The following is an 18,138-nucleotide window of genomic DNA, read 5'->3' as shown; positions in this document are numbered from 1 at the left end:
TGAAAACAATGGTGAAAGTCCGCGTACAGAGTTACAGACAAGAAATATCTTCACTAAATACCAAAAAAAAAAAAAAAAAAAAAAAAAAGAGGCTACTCCGCGTAAATCTTACCCTTCTCATAAAATAATACTTATAAATCAAAGCAATAATAATAATGAAATGAAAGTTTGAATCTTGATGATCATTTTCCCTTTAGCACATGTAGTTGTATATTCTACTCCGTCTATATATTTGCAGAGACTAGTGGAGTTAGATCTAATCTGGGATTGGGATTGAAGAGAAAGTGTAGCCATCACCACCATTCTGAAAGTTTTCATTTGACCTGCTGAAAGTCTACTCTTCACCTACCGAACCACCATTATCGTCTTCAAGAAGTGTGGGTCTGTCCTGTTTTTGGTGGTGTAGTTGAAGATCTTGAATTGGGATGTGTAGTTTAACTATTGGCTTAAATTAGCTATAAAGCTGCAAACTTTTGGCCCTTCCAAACAAGGGATTCACAGGACTTGCTTCCAGTGGGTAAGGTATGGCTCTCACTTCTGTTGCATTGTGAAGATTTGATTTGATTATATTTTCCCTTTTCATGCTTTTTCAATTCTTATCTTGATTTGGTTAGTGGGTTTTCCAGATCTGTTTGTTTTCAGTTCTTTTCTGCGGTTCAATGTCTGTTCTCTGGTGTTATTGAGCATTTGCATTGGTATTTCACTATGGACCAAAGTGATAATCTTTTTTTACCTCTTTGTTCTCATTCATCTGGAGATGGATAAGTGGTTGATTGTCTGTTTGCAAGAATTTAGAATGAATAGTTATGCAACTGAGGATAAGAACAATCTTGGTATTAAGATTTAAGGATTCTTGGGTGAAGCAAGTTTAAGAATACCATAAACCCTAGAGTCATAAGATTAGTCTAATATGCAGCTGCTTTCTAACTGGTAATCAGTTAGATTTGGCTGAGATGGGCACTTGCAAAGTCAGATCTTGCTCACAAAAGGCGAAATTCCCTTGTTCTTGGGCCCCACACCTCAGCCTGTGCGACAGGATCTTGCTCACAAAAGGCAAAATTCCCTTGTCCTGGGCCCCGCACCTCAGCCCGACAGGATCTTGCTCACAAGACGAAATTCACTTGTTCCTAGGCCTCACACCCCGGCCTGACAGGATCTGTGTACACAGCATTGATAACATAAATGTTTAATCACTGCACTGTTTGAATTTTTAATCAATCTTGGTGGATTTCTGTCTACTGGTGGGAAGCACCATTTTCTAAAGATTTGATCATATTGCCAGTGTGTAATAAGGAATAATCTTTCCCTTTTGCTTCTGGTTAATTGTTTCTCCTTTTGCCAATCCTCAATGTGTATATGTTTCTTGCCAGTCATACTGGATTTGGTTGCATGATCAAAAAATCTGCAGTTCTAAGTGTGTATATTTCTTGCCAGTCATACAGAATTTGGAAGGCGGTTTCAACATTCGCACAGTTTTCGAAAGCAAATCGTCATGTTCAGGACATCGCCACGTAGAAACCAGAGGAACAAGGGATTCAAGGTGAAGCATGCTCTTCAAGTATGTGTACTCGTAGGCGTTTGCATTTGGCTGCTGTACCAAATCCAGCAGTCCCGCGATGCAAAGCCATCATATGGAGGAAGCACGAGCGTCTCAGAGAAGGTAGAGAGTGGGAGTGATCTCAGGTTGGGTAGGAAGGACCTGATGAAGCCTCGTATCGAGGAAGTAACTACTGAAGATTCTGCGGGGAATGTGGAGCAAGATGAAGAGGAAGGCAAGAGTTTTGATGATGAGAACAAGCCTGGAGAGATTGAAGAAAATGAGCATAGAGATAATGAATCAGAGAAAGAGAGTGAAGAAAGGGATGTTTCAGAAGTGAAAAGAGGAGAAAATGGAGAGGCAGAAAGGAAAGAAAACACAGAAGGTGGTGAAGATGAAAGCACTGAGAAGGAGAATGAATCCAAGGAAACCGGGGAGGAAGACAGCCAAAAGGAAAACAAAGAGCAGAATGGAAACGAGGGCGAAGAAAATAATGAAACAGAAGAGAAGACTGAGAATGGAAGTGAGAGCGAAAAAGGGAATGAAACAGAAGAGAAGGGGGAGAGCACAGAAACGAGTGAAAATGATGGTGAACAGAAGGAAGTTAAAATAGAGGAAAATGGTGATGGCAATGAAAAGCAAGGGGAGAGCAAAGAGAATGGAAGTGAGGAAAAAATTGAAAATGCAGGTGAAAAGAAGGAAGAAAAGGTAGAGGAAAACGGTGATAACAAAGAGAATGGAAGTGAGGAAAAAATTGAAAACGCAGGTGAAAAGAAGGAAGAAAAGGTAGAGGAAAACGGTGATAGCAAAGAGAATGGAAGCGAGGAAAAAATTGAAAACGCAGGTGAAAAGAAGGAAGAGAAGGTAGAGGAAAACGGTGATAGCAAAGAGAATGGAAGCGAGGAAAAAATTGAAAATGGAGGTGAAAAGAAGGAAGAGAAGGTAGAGGAAAATGCTGATAGCAAAGAGAATGGAAGCGAGGAAAAATTTGAAAACGCAGGTGAAAAGAAGGAAGAAAAGGTAGTGGAGAACGGTGATAGCAAAGAGAATGGAAGCGAGCAAAAAATTGAAAACGTGGGTGAAAAGAAGGACGAAAAGGTAGAGGAAAATGGTGATAGCAAAGAGAATGGAAGTGAGCAAAAAATTGAAAATGAAGGTGAAAAGAAGGAAGAAAAGGTAGAGGGAAACGGTGATAGCAAAGAGACTGGAAGCGACGAAAATATGGAAAATGGAGGTGAAAAGAAGGAAGAAAAGGTAGAGGAAAACGGTGATAGCAAAGAGAATGGAAGCGAGGAAACAAGTAAAAATGGAGGTGAAGAGGAGGAAGCTAAGGTAGGGGGAAATAGTGAAAACAAGGAAGAAAATAAGGAAGTTCAGGTAGATGAAAATAACAAGAGCAAAGAGAATGGAGGTGAAGAGAAGGATGCTAAGGTAGAGGAAAACAGTGAAAACAAAGAACAAAAGGGGGAGAGCAAAGAGAATAAAAGTGAGGAAAAAAACGAAAATGGAGGTAAAAGTAAGGAAGTTCAGGCTGTGGAAAACAATGAGACAAAAGATGAGACCAACAAAGAAAGTTCAGCCCAGAATGAGGTTCAAGAAAGTCATAGTGTTAATGAAGTTGTGGGCGGAGAAAATCAATTGTCGAATTCAGCATCAAGTGAAGGCGCGGGCAATGAACAGCACCAAGAACAAAACTCTACCCCCGGATCTACACAAACTGGCCAAACTGCTGATACTAGTGGGGATGGTGCAAATATTGTCAAAGAACAAAGTGAGAAAAAGGATGTTTCGAACACTGGGGATTCAGGTTCAAACTCAAATTCAGAATCTACATCTGGTGGACAAAATGGCAACTCAGGCTCAGCCGGCACAACAGAGAATGGTGCTAACAATTCACCCGTAGATCAGAATACCAATCCCAATTCTGCCTCAAACGACAACAACAAAATACAAAATCCTGGTGAAAACAAATCAACAGACTCTTCAAGCTCAAATGGGAATACAGATAATGCCCAACATAACCAAGCTTAACTGTTCCACTTCAATTCCCCAGGAAGAGAATGACGCTGGTACAGATTTGGGTAGTTTGCCACGCTCAGCAACTGAAGAAAATAGCCATACAGATGCTTCTGCAAAGTTATAGATTGTGCTTTTCTTTTAAAGGTTTAAAGGTTTTAGGCATGTAACATTAAAGTTTCATTTGATTTTGTTTTCTTTTCCACATGTTATCAAATGGTAAAGGGCTATTGAAAATTACAATTTCTTCTTGCTACTTCTTAGTCAGTATGCCTTATGACAATAGAAAAATAAAACATCTGTGAATTCACTTCAAATATATAATATCATATATCAATGAAACCCAAAAAAGAAGTATGAAAATTTTAAGCCAAATGAAATCAAAATTATCATTGAAGCATATATATGAAATTGCATTCCCAACCTCAAAATGAGGCAATAGGTTCTTGATTCAGGGTCGAAGTGCAAAAGAGATTCAATGAAATCATGAAAGTAGATCTGAAGCCTCAGCATAGATGAAGAAAGAGGATAAAAAAATTAACATCGTTCATTGATCAAATTATTCCTAGAGTCTTCTCAGAGATGTCTGCAACAATCAATGGTGCTTTACCTCAAAAAGGCCATCTGGACCTGCATTTACAAAAGATAGGTTGACGATCAATGCTATCTCCAAAAACCATAAGCAACCAATTAGTTGTGACATCAATGTGGATGATAGTCACCAAAGATTGTAAAAGACGTTAACAATCAGCATTTTGTTCAATAAACATCACTTTTAGAATCACAAATACAATATCATTAATAGCATTCAAGGTTCCTCGGGGGTCAAAATCTAAAACACAATGATCAGCAATACATAACTACATCACCAATACACAGACACAATGTTTATATTTTCCACTAACATAGAACTAGGAACAAAGTCCACCCACAGAAAATTTTGAAACCAATAAAGAAACAACCAACTGAGTCATGCAACTATTAGAATTCAGTAGGAATACAGGTAAAGGAAGAGTAATCAAGTCAAATGTTCAGTAAAATCCAATAAACTTTGAGACAAAAAAACTTACCCCATGGAAACTCCTTATTGCGAATGTGCATGTATGGATATGCCTAAAATCACAAGAAGAAAATGTATGATATCAGGAAATAAGACTCTAATCAAAATGGAGAACATATACTATGACCAATTCAGTTTAGTTTGGATTTACACCTACGTTTTCCATCTAGCATTGATAATTAGATATACACGATAGATAAACTCAAACACATACAATCTGGAATACAAAAATTAAGATCCTGTACTGTAAAAATATATGATAGGCATCTTACAGGGGGTTCCTCGAAGTGGGGATGACCCTTGGAAAGATTAACAGCTGCCAGGATAGTACACGCGACTATTCCAGCATAGGTGATTTTCTCCCACTTTGAAGCTTCGGCTGCGCTCAAATCATTACAAACAATTCGAATTGAATCAATTACAACGACACAAACATCTACAAACACAAATTCCTAATCTCACACCGGAAACACACAAAAATGATTATATTACACGAAATGACATTCGGTGTATACATCTCATACACCAGATCAAGCGGAAGGGATACAAAAATCATCTCAAATAACACGACGGGATATCGAGGATAACAAAAGCCCTAAATCTACACGTAAATTTAGATGAGCCCGTGAAATGTAAAATACTAAAATCTACATCGTACTCGATTACGACGAATAATGAAGAGACAAAAAGATGTGCAAAGCCAGGGAAACGAAAATCGATAGCGATAAAAATATAAAAAAAAAAAAAAAAAAAAAAAAGGAATATGAACTTACCGGCCTCGTCATGATGGGCGGAGGAAGAAAAGCTACGCTTAGAAGCCGGAGCCCGGCGAGAAACGCCACCGCGGAGGGCGGAGCGGATGCTGGATCTCACAATCGTCGACGCCATTCTCTCTCAAATTGACTGACCTTTTGGCTTTTGCGTCTGCGTTCTATAAGACGCAAGCCGGCAGGTTATTCACAGGCTTTGGCACGCTACCTGTTTTCGGCACGTGTAAATATTTCATCTAATTCACATTTTGACCCTTCTAAGCTTTTGAAATTCTCGAAATTTTAGCAACAGAAATTTTTGATAGAGTCAATTCACAGGTAGGCCACAATTCTGATTCAGAATTTCAGATTCCATTTGAAGCATAGATTTGAACTCTTCATTTTTTTATTTATTTTTTTAATATTTTCAATTTCAGAGTTCTAAATTTTCACGCATTAATATATAATAATTATTACTCCGTATTACATAATTACTGATATACTATATGTCTATATATATCATTGATACATGAAAATATTGATTAATACATATTAATATATAGTAATATAATAATTTAATATATACCATGTAATTAATGCATTCTAATATATACATATATTGTAATAGTTGAATTGAAACGATACATTAATTTTGAAACTACAGTATATATATAAAAACGGAATAATAATTTCACATATTTAAGTATATATTGTCTAATAAAATCGTAGTTGATGGTACTAGTTTGGGGACCCATAGAGTTGTTATTTGGTGTACAGAGACATTATTGGAGAATTTGGTGGTAATACTAGTGGCTTTAATAAATGGGTTTCATTATGGACAATCAAGACCCCTCCCAAATGGAAGACATTTTTTTGAAAAGTTCTAAATAATATTATTCCCACAGTTCAAACCTGCTTATAAAGATGGTGGATGTGTATTCATCATACTCAATGTGTGGAATTTCTCATGAAGACACAATGCATGCTCTAATTTTGTGTGATTTTGCCCAACTTCTGTTGGAGATGAATTTTCTTGACAATCTCGTGTGTTGTTGGCAATGATTTTTCCATATGGTTTAGTCATGCTATGGATGTCCTTACTGGTGACACCTTTGTACTTGTTGTCGCAGTGTTATACCAACTTTTGAGGCCGGGCTCAGAATTTTGTGTTTGGGATACTTACCTACTTCGACCACGTCGGGTGTGGCAAGCTGCTCTCGCTGCTGTCAATGCTTGGCGGCAATTTCATGCTATACGGAGCAGGGCCATTCTCGTGTCCATCGTTCTCAACCCCAACAGTCTGCTTCTTTCGATGGCTTGCTGATGATGTCAACCTGCTGCTTCTTCGACGCCGGATTCAGTCCATCCTCAAGGAAATCCACGTTTAGTGATGCGCTGTTGTCATCGAATGGGAATTTTATTGATGCTGTTAATGGTCCCTTACCGAGTTACGATGGCCCTCATATGGCAGAATCCTTAGCTTGCAAAGAGGCCTTATCGTGGCTCAAGGGTCGCGGGATGTCATCGGCGGCTCACCTATTCACGAATTGCTCCAGTCTACATGGTTACCTAACGACTCTTAACATTGATCTCCGTTTTTATTTGACATTATTATTGACGATTGTAGAGTTGTCATGTCCTCTTTTCTTAATTGTCCAGTTAGTCTAGTTCCTAGATCGTCTAAAATGATAGCTCAGACTCTAGCATCTATAGCTTATAGTCAGGTTAACACATTGTACGGGACTCCATCCCTCCTGACTTCGTTTCGGCATTTTTGTAGTAATCTATTCCAGCTTTTTTGCCTTAAAAAAATGTAGTTGAATTAGAATTATAATTTAGTGGTGTTGTAATAAGACTACAGTGTGTATAAAATAAAATTCAATAGTCTCACTGTATTAATACTATTGTATTGTATAATGTCAAATGAAACTGTAGTTGAAATAAAATGAAACTTTAGTTGTACTGAAATGAAATTACAATGTATATAAAATGAAACTGAATATGTTATATATAGAACTAATTACATGGATCGGGTGCTCTTTCTTTTCATTAAAAGAAATAACATCGTTTTGGACAATGGTCCACAGTAAAATTTGCCTCATATGTTGGGCCGGACCGGTTCAGTTGTCTTGCACGATAAAACAATGCGGTCCATGACCCTGTAAACAGGCTATTGGAGAGTTGGTCCATATTTTTTTTTTTTTTTTTAAGCTTATATTTATTGAGCTATAGTAGACTAGTAGAGTTTAGACATTTTTACATTAGTTATTTCTCACCTCACATTATTTATCATTTATTTACTTATTATCTATTACGTTTAAGCCCTTAAATTATAAATGGTATGCCATTCCTCCATTATGTAGTAGTGTTGCGTTGAATTCATCAAATGAATTATATTCTTCTTTTTCAAAAAAAATAATAATATATGTTTTTAAAAAATATAATTATATAATTATATGTTTTTAAATAATATAATAATATATGTTTATTAATAAATACTTTTTAAATAATGATAGTAGTAAATTAAATCTAGGGTGTGATTGAGCAAAAGCCAGAAGTGACTCATCCATTTTTAATCAAATATCAAGGGTTCGATTCTTGCCTTTGGGTATAGAGTATCTTTAAATCTTTAGGTCTCACCCATTAGAGGTGCCAATTCAACGAAGAAATTAATCACAATATCCGACAGTGAAAACTCTGGATACATCAAAAAAAAATAATAGTAGTAAATTATTTTTAAATAACAACAACAACAACAATAATAATAATAATAATAATAATAATAATAATAATAATAATAATAATAATAATAATAATTATTATTATTATTATTATTATTATTATTATAAAAAATACAATATAACATAAATTATTCAATTTGTTCCAAAGACAATAATACCAACCCTACAAGTCTAAGAGCTACAAGTCAAGTGTTGGGACTTGATCATTGATGGATTATTATTATGTTTTCAAGTGTTTTGACTAAATTCATTGACTCAGAACTACATTCTGACGTGTTGTGCGGCTTGTTTTATCGACTATGTTTTTCAAGATAAAAATATTAAATATCAATAATAATGTTTCTTCAAATATGATTGTAATTATTTAGTTCAAACTTTCGGCTAATTTAGAAATTCAAAATGTCCCACTAGTGTTCCTTTCAAGTCAATGCCAAATGCTAGGTGCCTAACTCTAACCAAATGCTTGTGGTTTAGTCAAAACAAACCCTCCGTAGTTGTTTGGCCAAACAATATAATGTTGGCAAATTATGCCCGGGACCCGTGTCCACATTGAATTGTGGACACGGGCCCAAAACGACGTCGTTTTTTAAAAAAAACGCGTCATTTAGTTAAAAAAAAAAAAATTTCGCGCGCGTTTTGCCGTTAACGGCGTTATTTTTTTTTTTTTTTTTATTATGAATGTACAATTATGCCGTTATGAATGTACAGTTATGCCGTTATGAATATACAGTTATACAATTATGAAATTATGAACACAGAGCTCTAACATTATGAACTTACAATTATGAACATATATAGTGATAAAATTATGACCATGGAGCTTTAAAATTGTGAATATAGAGCTTCGAAGATTATGAATGTACAGTTATGGAGTTATGAATGTACAGTTATAGAGTTATGAATCTACAGTTATGGAGTTATGAATCTACAGTTATGAGATTATAAATCTACAGTATGGAATTATGAATGTACAGTTATTGATCGAATTATGAACAAAGAGCTCTAACATTATGAACTTACAATTATGAACATATAGTGATAAAATTATGAACATAGAGCTCTAAAATTGTGAACATAGAGCTTCGAAAATTATGAATGTACAATTATGGAGTTATGAATATACAGTTATGGAGTTATGAATGTACAGTTATGGAGTTATGAATGTACAGTTATAGAGTTATGAACGTACAGTTATGGAGTTATGAATGTATAGTTATTAACATATAGTAATAAAATTATGAACATATACTATTACAATGAAGCGGTCTGAAATTTAAAAAAAAAAAAAAAGAAAAAAAAAGGAGATAACAGTGCCTAACGGCACTGTTACCCGTGTCCAGCAAGCATGCTGGACACGGGTCCAACGCATAACGATTGTATAATGTTGGACCATTTTTCCTGGTTTATTTGAATTTTAATTAGGTATTCGTCATATTAAAAAACTTTTGAATATAAATCAAACACGCACAAGGAAGTAAATCAGCCTAAATTACTTATAAGTATCTGGCTCAAATCAATTAAGAAGGACGAGATTCGAACTCGTGGCTTTGTAATTATAAGTTTGTATTTTTGTTTTGCTCTTTGTATGGTAAAAAGGTAAGTGATCCTTTCTACATTTTAATTAAGACTGGAAGAGAGGATGATGCCACTGCCTATCAATCATGTTATTCATCATCATCTTCAAATTATTATTATTATTATTATTATTATTATTATTATTATTATAGAGAAATTACATTTTTCGACTCTATGTTATATGATAATTCTAGGTACTCACAAGTCACACCTAAGTTATCATTGGCGTTGTACTTTTCATCATTTTATTAACTTTATGGGCTCACTTTTCGTCTTTAAGTTATACTAAAGTTGCAAATTTTATCCCTAACATTTTGTTAGTAAAAGGACGAAAACTTACACGCTAATGATAACTTAAGGACAAAAAGTGAGCATGACCAATCATTAAAGACGAATTCTACCATTATCATATAACTTAGGGACAAAAAATGTAATTTTTCCACATTTTATACTGTAATGTATTGATATGATATCCTAACAAGTGAACGAATTTCCCAAGGTTAAGTATTATCTTATAATCTCTTATAGAGTTACTATGAGATCCTATATTTTATTACTCATTACAGATTAAAACGATTTAAGCTAAGACAAAGTAATATTAGTTAAGTGCCCTTCATATAATAAATTGATGGATGATAATAAGAATATGTTAGAAGTTATATTCCTCGTGACAAATGACAAATAGTTGATGATGATCCGATCCCGAAAGAATGATATGATGAGCATGCATGTTATATTTAGAAGACAATCCGGCAGAATGAATGAGGGTCAGGAAACCAGAAGCTACCAACCTTAAATTATATATATTGTCTGACATTTTGCATTCATTAATTCATCTCGCTGTCTGTTGTTTATTTCACGTCAAAAGCTATCTTCCAAGGAGTTGTTTCAACTCTTTTGGCTTCATCTGCGAGTCTAGGACTACACTTCCATACATTTCCTTCGTTCTCGTTTCTGATCTGCTTTTTCGTTGGATCCCACAGCAGATTACTTTTGGCAGGCTTCAAGCAACACGTGTACTATAGTCTCTTTTTATCGGGTAGTGTAAGAATTCGACTTCTTGCATGAGATTGATTCTGATACCAAATTAAAGTCTAAACTAATAGTTTTATTGCACATTTATGTTTATATATTATATGCTCAACAGATACAGGATAATACCGTAAAAATGTGGCCCATCAAACCTCCACTCAATACTAAATTATCTACCTATAATGGAATATGATTCTTATTCTATATTTGGATTCCAACCTTTCTCATTTCTTATAAAATAGGGTTCATATCTTAAACAAATTTCATCTTTAAGTGTTGAGCATATAATATATAAAATGTAAATGTAAAACCCAACTATTCATTTAGACTTTTAGTTGAGACCAGACGCATTCTTAAATTTGTTATGAGAGCCAGATCTATGCAAAAAATCATAAATTCAAATAAATGTGCAGTCTAATTATCAATGTAATTGGTATTCGTCAAATACCTTATGGTCTGATGACATCATTGTTACCATTCCAAGCGAAAAATTATAGGTGTTGGCATGATACTATTTTAAGTGAAACGGAACACATAGATTCAATGATAATTTAATATGCACACCCAAAAAGCTGTGAATTTTCCGACAACATCTTCCCCCTTATGAGCCATAATCTTATTTCATTTTCTTCAAATTAAACCTACTAAAAAACTGCATCATATGAAAAACATTAAATCCTTTTTCCAACTGCAAACACAATTGAACAAAACATCATGTTGAAGCAGTGAACATTTTAGGTACCAATGCATATTCCATTAATTTACACAATTAAGGACATCATTAAGTGTGAGAATATTGACCATTGGGAAAATTTAATTAAAGTAGCCTCAATATTAACGTGTATGTTCATATGATGATCAACCCAGCAAATGAATAAACGTGGTCCTTCCTTAGCTTCAACCAATTAATCGTCAATTATCCTACATAGTTTTTAAACATACAGTACAATGATAAACTAAAATTTTCTTGGAGTAATTAACTTCAAATCCCAGTTTTTCATGAATTTAATGGAAATTTAGTCACCTTGTCGTTAAGATTAATTCAAATTTAATGTGATTATCAAATAGCAAATTAAAGAGATTTTATGGTACTGTCTTAAGAAAAACCAAATGTTTGTAAAACAAATTAAAGAAAACCTCAAACTGACCACACAAACAAGCTAATTAAGAAGATAAACCTACGAACTTAGATTAAAAAGAAAGGAACATAAAATGCATTTCAGATTGAGAAATGGGGAAACATCATATCAGAAACTAGGTTACGTTGTGTATATATATTGCCTGGCTCCATTCTGTGTGCCTCTTTCCAAGCTGTTATCAGAAGATCAGAGTGCAGGAATTGAAGGCTTTAATTTGCAGATGTTGATTATATATCAGAGCCCTCTCCGCCGGCTGCCGGCCGCTAAAAGCTCCGCCAACGCCGTCTCTTCCTCGTCGACGTCGGGAATGGAATCATCAGAAGAATGTCTTTCTTGGTTTTGATGAAGCGCCGGAGACGATGATGATGATGATGATAAACGTACGGCGACAGAAGGTGATGAAAGGGACGTTCCATTTTCACACGCTTCTGTTGCCTTCTTCATTACCACCAACCCTCTTCCACTTCTCTTGCTCTCTTTATTATTAGTGTGTATAAATATGTAGAATGTTGATGTTTGTGTCTCTGTGAGAGAGAGAGAGTGAATGATGAAAGAAGGAAAGTATGAGAGATGGACGAGAAGGGGGAGGCGAATGGAATATAAAGAGGGCCCCAGCCGGAAGAGGAAGGGCCTTTTTGTAAATTCACCTCATTATTATTATTATTTGTATTTTCTTACTCACAATGACGAAATTTCCTCGCTCCGGACTCCACACTCCAGTTGAACAGGATAGTGAACAAATATATCATGGTAACTCAGCTGAATCACGGGCTAGTGCCCACAAAGAATTTACAATACTGTGACTGTCAAAATTTGATCATGTCTTTATCCACAATCTATTTTAAAGAACTAATTAAGTTATTTGTGTGGGTTATTATTAATATTTTCTTTCATCTTTTTAAAAACTTAGGTGATCACAGCTTTGTCATACTAATCCTAAGTCCACAGGACCCCGCTCCTAGAGTTACGATAGAAATAAACAGTGAGTCGCTCAATCAACCTACCAGCCAGAACCTAGTCTTCATGTGCTCATAAAAAATCGACTTTCCAGCATCTTAAGTCTTTTTTCTATACGTACTTTTAGCGGGATTCAAACCGTTGCATTGTCCCTCTAGTCATGATCACTGTTGCAAAAATCGCGTCTAGATGCCGATTAATCGGCGCTAGGCGGTCGGCCTCCTAGGCGCTCGAGGTACCCGTCTAGGCCTTCTAGGCGCCCGCCTAGAGGCGGCTTAACAATTTTTTTAACATTGGTCATGACCTTTAATATTTTCTTAATTTCCACGCACCGCCGTCGGCCGGATTCAGCTCATACCTCACATGTTACTAGTTTACTACCACGGCAGGTAGGGAACAACGAAACGCCAACTTCAGTTCACGCGTCAAACTATAAAATTACGAATACGTCCCTGTGTCTTATGGCTGGCTATTGGAATGCACAAATTTATATGGATTGATAACAAGAGTGATTAAAGTTTAAATAACCGTCAAATAAACAAACTATTTAAGTCATATTTAATCCTTCAAAATATTTTGTTTTATTTTAATATTATAAATTACTACGGATTAAGCCATCCGATAGTTACAACTTAATTAATAAACTAAATAAAAAGTATAAAACTAAACTAAGAGTATAATGAAATCCAAATCTAATCTATGATATGCTCACCATTATAAAACTAATATGAAGTCATCTAGGATTGCACTTGCAAAATAGAATAAACCAATCATAAGTAGTACCTTATAGCTAGGGCGTTTGGATGGAAGGAGGGAATTATGAAAAAGAAATTGTAATTACGTGAGAAAATAATAAGGTGAGAATTCAAATTACATTGTTTTGTAGACATGAATAAAATGATGGGGAATTGATCGAAGGAAAGAATTGGAGTGAATAAAGACAAAAATGCTCTTATATAATATAATAATATAATAATAACAATAACAACAACAAGGACAAATTAAAATAGCAATTCATTGTTGAATTACTATTTTCTACCGAATTGCAATTCCCTCAAACCAAATCATAAAATTTAAATTTCATGGAGTTTGATAGGAGTGGAATTACAATTCCATTCTACCAAACACCCCCCTTATGATCTCAAATAAAACCCTAACAGGGCGTTTGGTTGGACTGGGGGAATTACGTGGAAAAGGAATTGAAATTTCATGGGAGATGAATTACAGAGAATAAAGTGGGAATTTAAATTCCAGTGTTTAGTTTACAGGAATAGAACTATTGGAAATTTCAATTTCAATGTTTGGTATACATGGAAATTGAAAGGGAATAAGTAGTATAAAGTTCAAAATGCCAATTATTATTGTGGTATTAATTTTAGGTTTAAAAAAGGGGGGGATAATTTTGTCTCATCACTAGCTTTTTTTCTTCCTAAAATCCCAGGAATTAAAATACAAGGGGACATGGGATTTTAATTCCATGAAAATGGAGGAATTGCAATTTCTTCCAACCAAACTAAGGAATTTTATGGCCTTTGGAATTAAGTGGGAATTAAGTGTGAAGAGAATTTAAACTTCCTCCAAACAAACGCCCTGTAACATGTGTAAGTGAGACTGTGAGAGAGACGGATAACTCACAAATAAAGTTCGACACTACAAAGGAGCAACCTCTAGCTAATATAGTCTAATTAACTTATAACTATAATGTTACAATTTTGACTTCCCACTAAAACTGATTATTAATTTACCTGGTTTAAGCTAATCAACTATCTTGTTGTAGTGTAGGGTGCCTAATCCTATTAGTTTAGGGGGTGGATTGGGAATTAAGGAGAAGGGATTATGATCGAAGTTTGGTTTTGGTCCGTATTCGAGGCAAAGGCACAAACTCTAACTTTCCATTATGCTCTCATTCTATGGATCAATCATCACCATCTCCCCCACCCTTCTCCTTCTTTACGACTCATCATCTCAAACTCATCACCTTTAATTTCCATGCATTCTCGACACGAAACACAAGTAAAAGATAACCCCACTAACTAACCTATTTTCAACAAGGATTCACTCCATCTCTTCTTCTCCATCCTGCAATCTCTTTTTTCTTTTACTTGTCATAAAAATAACAATTTGAATATAAAGTAACAAAATATAAAATGTCTTCCTCGTAAAAAAAAAAAAAAGTTATTTCTCGTAAAGTCAAAACGACTAATGATTAAAATAAAGCGTATGTATTTGTCGGCATCATGTTGAATTGAATACACCCATAAAACATATACCATTTGTTGACCGTTATGTGGCCTACCAAGTGATGATCTTCGATGTTGATGAAATGAATAAAGGGTTTGGAAGTTTAGGAAGAAACCGGTGCATAATAAGACGGTGTGTATATATATTAGTAGATCCAATCGATGTTAGTTGTTGGGTCTTTCGTACGTTGTTGTTAATGAAGTGCAAATTGGGTTACGTACGTTGTCACTTGCCATATGTATATGCAAATTAATAGTCCATGAGTTAATACCACATATAGTCATCGACTATAATAATTTTACTCAATTTAGTTATAAATGACTTTTTGTACTTAATTTAGTCTCCGACTTTAATAGTTTTACACAATTTAGTCATTTGTTAAAAATTCTGTTAGTTAACAGTTAGAAATAGGGTCCTAATGGTAATTTCGCATCCTTCATCCCATTTAGGATGATTCCTTCTTCTTCCCCTTATTAAGATCTACGCAGAAATGGAAATGATTCATTTTCTTCCCCATATTTATTTATTTAGGGTTGAAGTTGATTTGAGGATGAAGATCTCCATTTATGCGTGGGGCTTAATAAGGGGAAGAAGAAGGAATCATCCAAAATGGGTTGAAGGTTGAGAAATTACCTCAGGACCCTATTTCTAATAGTTGACTAATCGAATTATTAATGAAATGACTAAATTGTGTAAAACCATAAAGTCGGTGACTAAATTGGGCACAAAAAATCATTTAGGACTAAATTGAGTAAAATCACTATAGTCAAGGGCTATATTGAGTCATAAAACTCAATAATCCATTGATGAGCTGAGCTTCCTAGCTTCTAATAACGACAGGCTTTTGATTTAACTTTAGCCGCGTCGTCGCAATTTCAATACAAGATATAAGCACTTCTGTTGATTGTGTTTGACAGAAGTTTGGAAGGTCAAATTCAACATCCTGTCATTTAAACGTGACACGTAATACATACTGTCACATAAGTATAAAGAAATAAAATTGAACATTTACTATTAGTTAATATGTATTTTTTTTTTTTTGAATGTAGTTAATAAGTGTTTAATCTGACATATTCGTTCAAAAAATATTAACAAAAATCACACACGTGACATAATAGTAATAGCCATATCCTTAGTCTATCAGAGGACTCAAAAGTCGTTGGCCGCTTTACTCTAATAGTTAGTATCGCCAAAACATAATAATTAAATGTTAGTGGTAAACTTATTATGACCAAGTAACCATCCACATGATGTTTGTGAGACAAAGTGAGGGGTACAGGCCGGTTAATAATTGAATCATTGACGACGTAAAACCTATGAAATTGTATGTATGGCCACATCGTATGAAGTCATCTCAAATGTTCAATAAAATAATTACTAATATTTCTTTAGTACATACAAGACAATCAATATTGGTATGTAACTCAGGGTTACCAAGTCAACTATTTTACAGATAGTAAAGCACAAAGAGTCAATAACACCTCTATTAAAACTGAACTCACAACCTTCTATATGAGAGTCCAATCCAAGTGCCATCTGAGCACAAGGTTACTTGACGTCTATGTAGTATATCTAATTGTACTGCATATTGTATGTTAGGTTAAGTATTTTAATTTACCAAAAATCTCGCAACGGCTATCCAAAGATGGATGTGTTCTGGGGAAACCCGCCTTATAAATTGTGATCCTAGATAGCAAAAGGTAATAAAGGTGGTAAGTAAACCAACCTAAGTTATTTATAAGTGACTGACTTAAACCAAGAACAGTGATAAACTAGAAAGATGAGGGAGGACAGCCACCTTAATTGACAATGAAAGGGAATGTGGGGAATGGGCGTGAATGATTCCCAGCATCCAAAGACAGGCCTCATCGAATGCTTCTTTGAAGCAAACCACCATAGCAGTCCAATATCATATCCACGCTCCTTTTCTTTTTCTCCTCCACTATCTTTCTATTCGATCGTTACGCCCAGTGTACACTCAGTCTGCATTTCTGCAACAACAAATATTTCTCACATCTTTTTTATATATATAAATGCGAAATTAAATGAACCACCACTAGGTAAGAACGTGAGAACTGACATGAATATGTACACACAAATAACTTCAGGGTAGATTGTGCGTCTGGAAAATATATACTCCTTATTAGATTGTGTATATTCATGCAGAAGATTATGTGCATTCATGTACAAGTTCGCAGGTTCTCATGTGCGATGGGTTCCCATCGGAACATCAATCACCCTCTATATGTAATAACAGTTTGTTCACTTAAAGAAAAGTTAATATGAACAATGTCTGTCATTTGAACATCTATTTTTATTTAAATGTTCTTCAAGAATTTCGGTAAAAATAAAATAAAAACATGACCAATAAGACATATTGGTCATATATCGCACTATTATAAAAATATGTAATCAAGCAAATAAAGAGTATGTTTATTTTGTGAGTGATATTATAAATAAGAGAACAATAAAATTATATTATTAATAAGAGATCGAACGATAAATTTATTCATTAAAATAAAAAACTTTTTAGCATACCACATTATAAGAGTATTGGTTAACTATCAATATGAATTTTGTGATTTGTGAATTAGACGTTAATCAGCGTTTAATCACGTATGTAAAGAAATGTTAATATATATATATATATATATATATATATATATATATATATAGATATATATATATAATATTCATAATTCTTTATAAAGTAATATATGTCTATGATTATCCATTTAGAATGATAAATGTGATGTCATTACATTACATGATAATTAGCGCTATTAATCACGTATGTAGAGAAATGTTAAGAACATTATATACGAAGTATGAGATTATTCTGGCTCAAATATAATGTTGTAAGTAGATCCTTATATCAACTTAAGAATCGAGACAAGGTCTTTGTGCTCACTTTAGACAAACATTATACAATTTTAATTTTTAAATAAAATTAATTACAAAAATATAAACACTTTTTTATGGTAATATGTTTTTTCGTTATTATAATTTTTTTTTCACACACACACATACCATGTTTTTAAAAATAAAATAAAATTAAAGAAAAATTATATATGGTAAAAGTCACGGTAGA

At 34.3% G+C, this 18,138-nt stretch overlaps 2 protein-coding genes and 1 long non-coding RNA gene across 15 annotated transcripts; 1 reads left to right on the top strand and 2 right to left on the bottom strand.

Annotated features, from left to right (window-relative positions):
- The first annotated feature begins 126 nt into the window (after positions 1-126).
- Positions 127-3,809, top strand: LOC109177793 (S-antigen protein). Of its 12 annotated transcripts, none has more exons than XM_019327258.1 (4): positions 127-522; positions 1,435-2,257; positions 2,447-2,479; positions 2,636-3,809. In XM_019327258.1, exons 2-4 carry the CDS (start codon positions 1,493-1,495, stop codon positions 3,566-3,568), a joined length of 1,731 nt encoding a protein of 576 aa, XP_019182803.1. In that variant the 5' UTR covers positions 127-522; positions 1,435-1,492; the 3' UTR covers positions 3,569-3,809. The 12 variants fall into 12 exon arrangements, with proteins under 12 accessions (XP_019182803.1, XP_019182802.1, XP_019182798.1 ...); XM_019327257.1 differs by having other exon boundaries at positions 1,435-2,713; positions 2,870-2,908; positions 3,008-3,809; XM_019327253.1 differs by having other exon boundaries at positions 2,291-3,809.
- On the bottom strand, positions 977-1,408 carry LOC109177798. Its single transcript, XR_002053639.1, has 2 exons — positions 1,122-1,408; positions 977-1,063 (listed from the first exon to the last, which is right to left on the bottom strand). It is a non-coding gene; the product is annotated as an uncharacterized LOC109177798 (long non-coding RNA).
- Positions 3,810-3,958: 149 nt separating the features above from the next.
- LOC109177796 (cytochrome c oxidase subunit 6a, mitochondrial-like) lies at positions 3,959-5,571 on the bottom strand. Of its 2 annotated transcripts, XM_019327265.1 has the most exons (4): positions 5,387-5,562; positions 4,886-4,992; positions 4,624-4,666; positions 3,959-4,183 (listed from the first exon to the last, which is right to left on the bottom strand). In XM_019327265.1, the coding sequence occupies exons 1-4, from the start codon at positions 5,499-5,501 to the stop codon at positions 4,149-4,151; spliced, it is 300 nt and encodes a 99-aa protein (XP_019182810.1). In that variant the 5' UTR covers positions 5,502-5,562; the 3' UTR covers positions 3,959-4,148. The 2 variants fall into 2 exon arrangements, with proteins under 2 accessions (XP_019182810.1, XP_019182809.1); XM_019327264.1 differs by lacking the exon at positions 3,959-4,183 and having other exon boundaries at positions 4,563-4,666; positions 5,387-5,571.
- Positions 5,572-18,138: the final 12,567 nt, after the last annotated feature.

The sequence above is a fragment of the Ipomoea nil genome, unplaced genomic scaffold (assembly GCF_001879475.1).
Source record: "Ipomoea nil cultivar Tokyo-kokei standard unplaced genomic scaffold, Asagao_1.1 scaffold0805, whole genome shotgun sequence".
Lineage (NCBI taxonomy): Eukaryota > Viridiplantae > Streptophyta > Magnoliopsida > Solanales > Convolvulaceae > Ipomoea > Ipomoea nil.
The sequence above is the reverse complement of the archived record's forward strand: the minus strand, read 5'-3'. Positions and strand labels throughout refer to the sequence as shown.

Coding starts and splice junctions, on each gene's coding strand:
- LOC109177793 (XM_019327251.1), top strand. CDS start 1,493: ATGTTCAGGACATCGCCACGTAGAAACCAGAGGAACAAGGGATTCAAG.
- LOC109177796 (XM_019327264.1), bottom strand. CDS start 5,501: ATGGCGTCGACGATTGTGAGATCCAGCATCCGCTCCGCCCTCCGCGGT. Junction 4,993..5,386: donor CGCCCATCATGACGAGGCCG/GTAAGTTCATAT, acceptor ATTTGAGCGCAG/CCGAAGCTTCAAAGTGGGAG. Junction 4,667..4,885: donor CCCACTTCGAGGAACCCCCT/GTAAGATGCCTA, acceptor TTGTGATTTTAG/GCATATCCATACATGCACAT.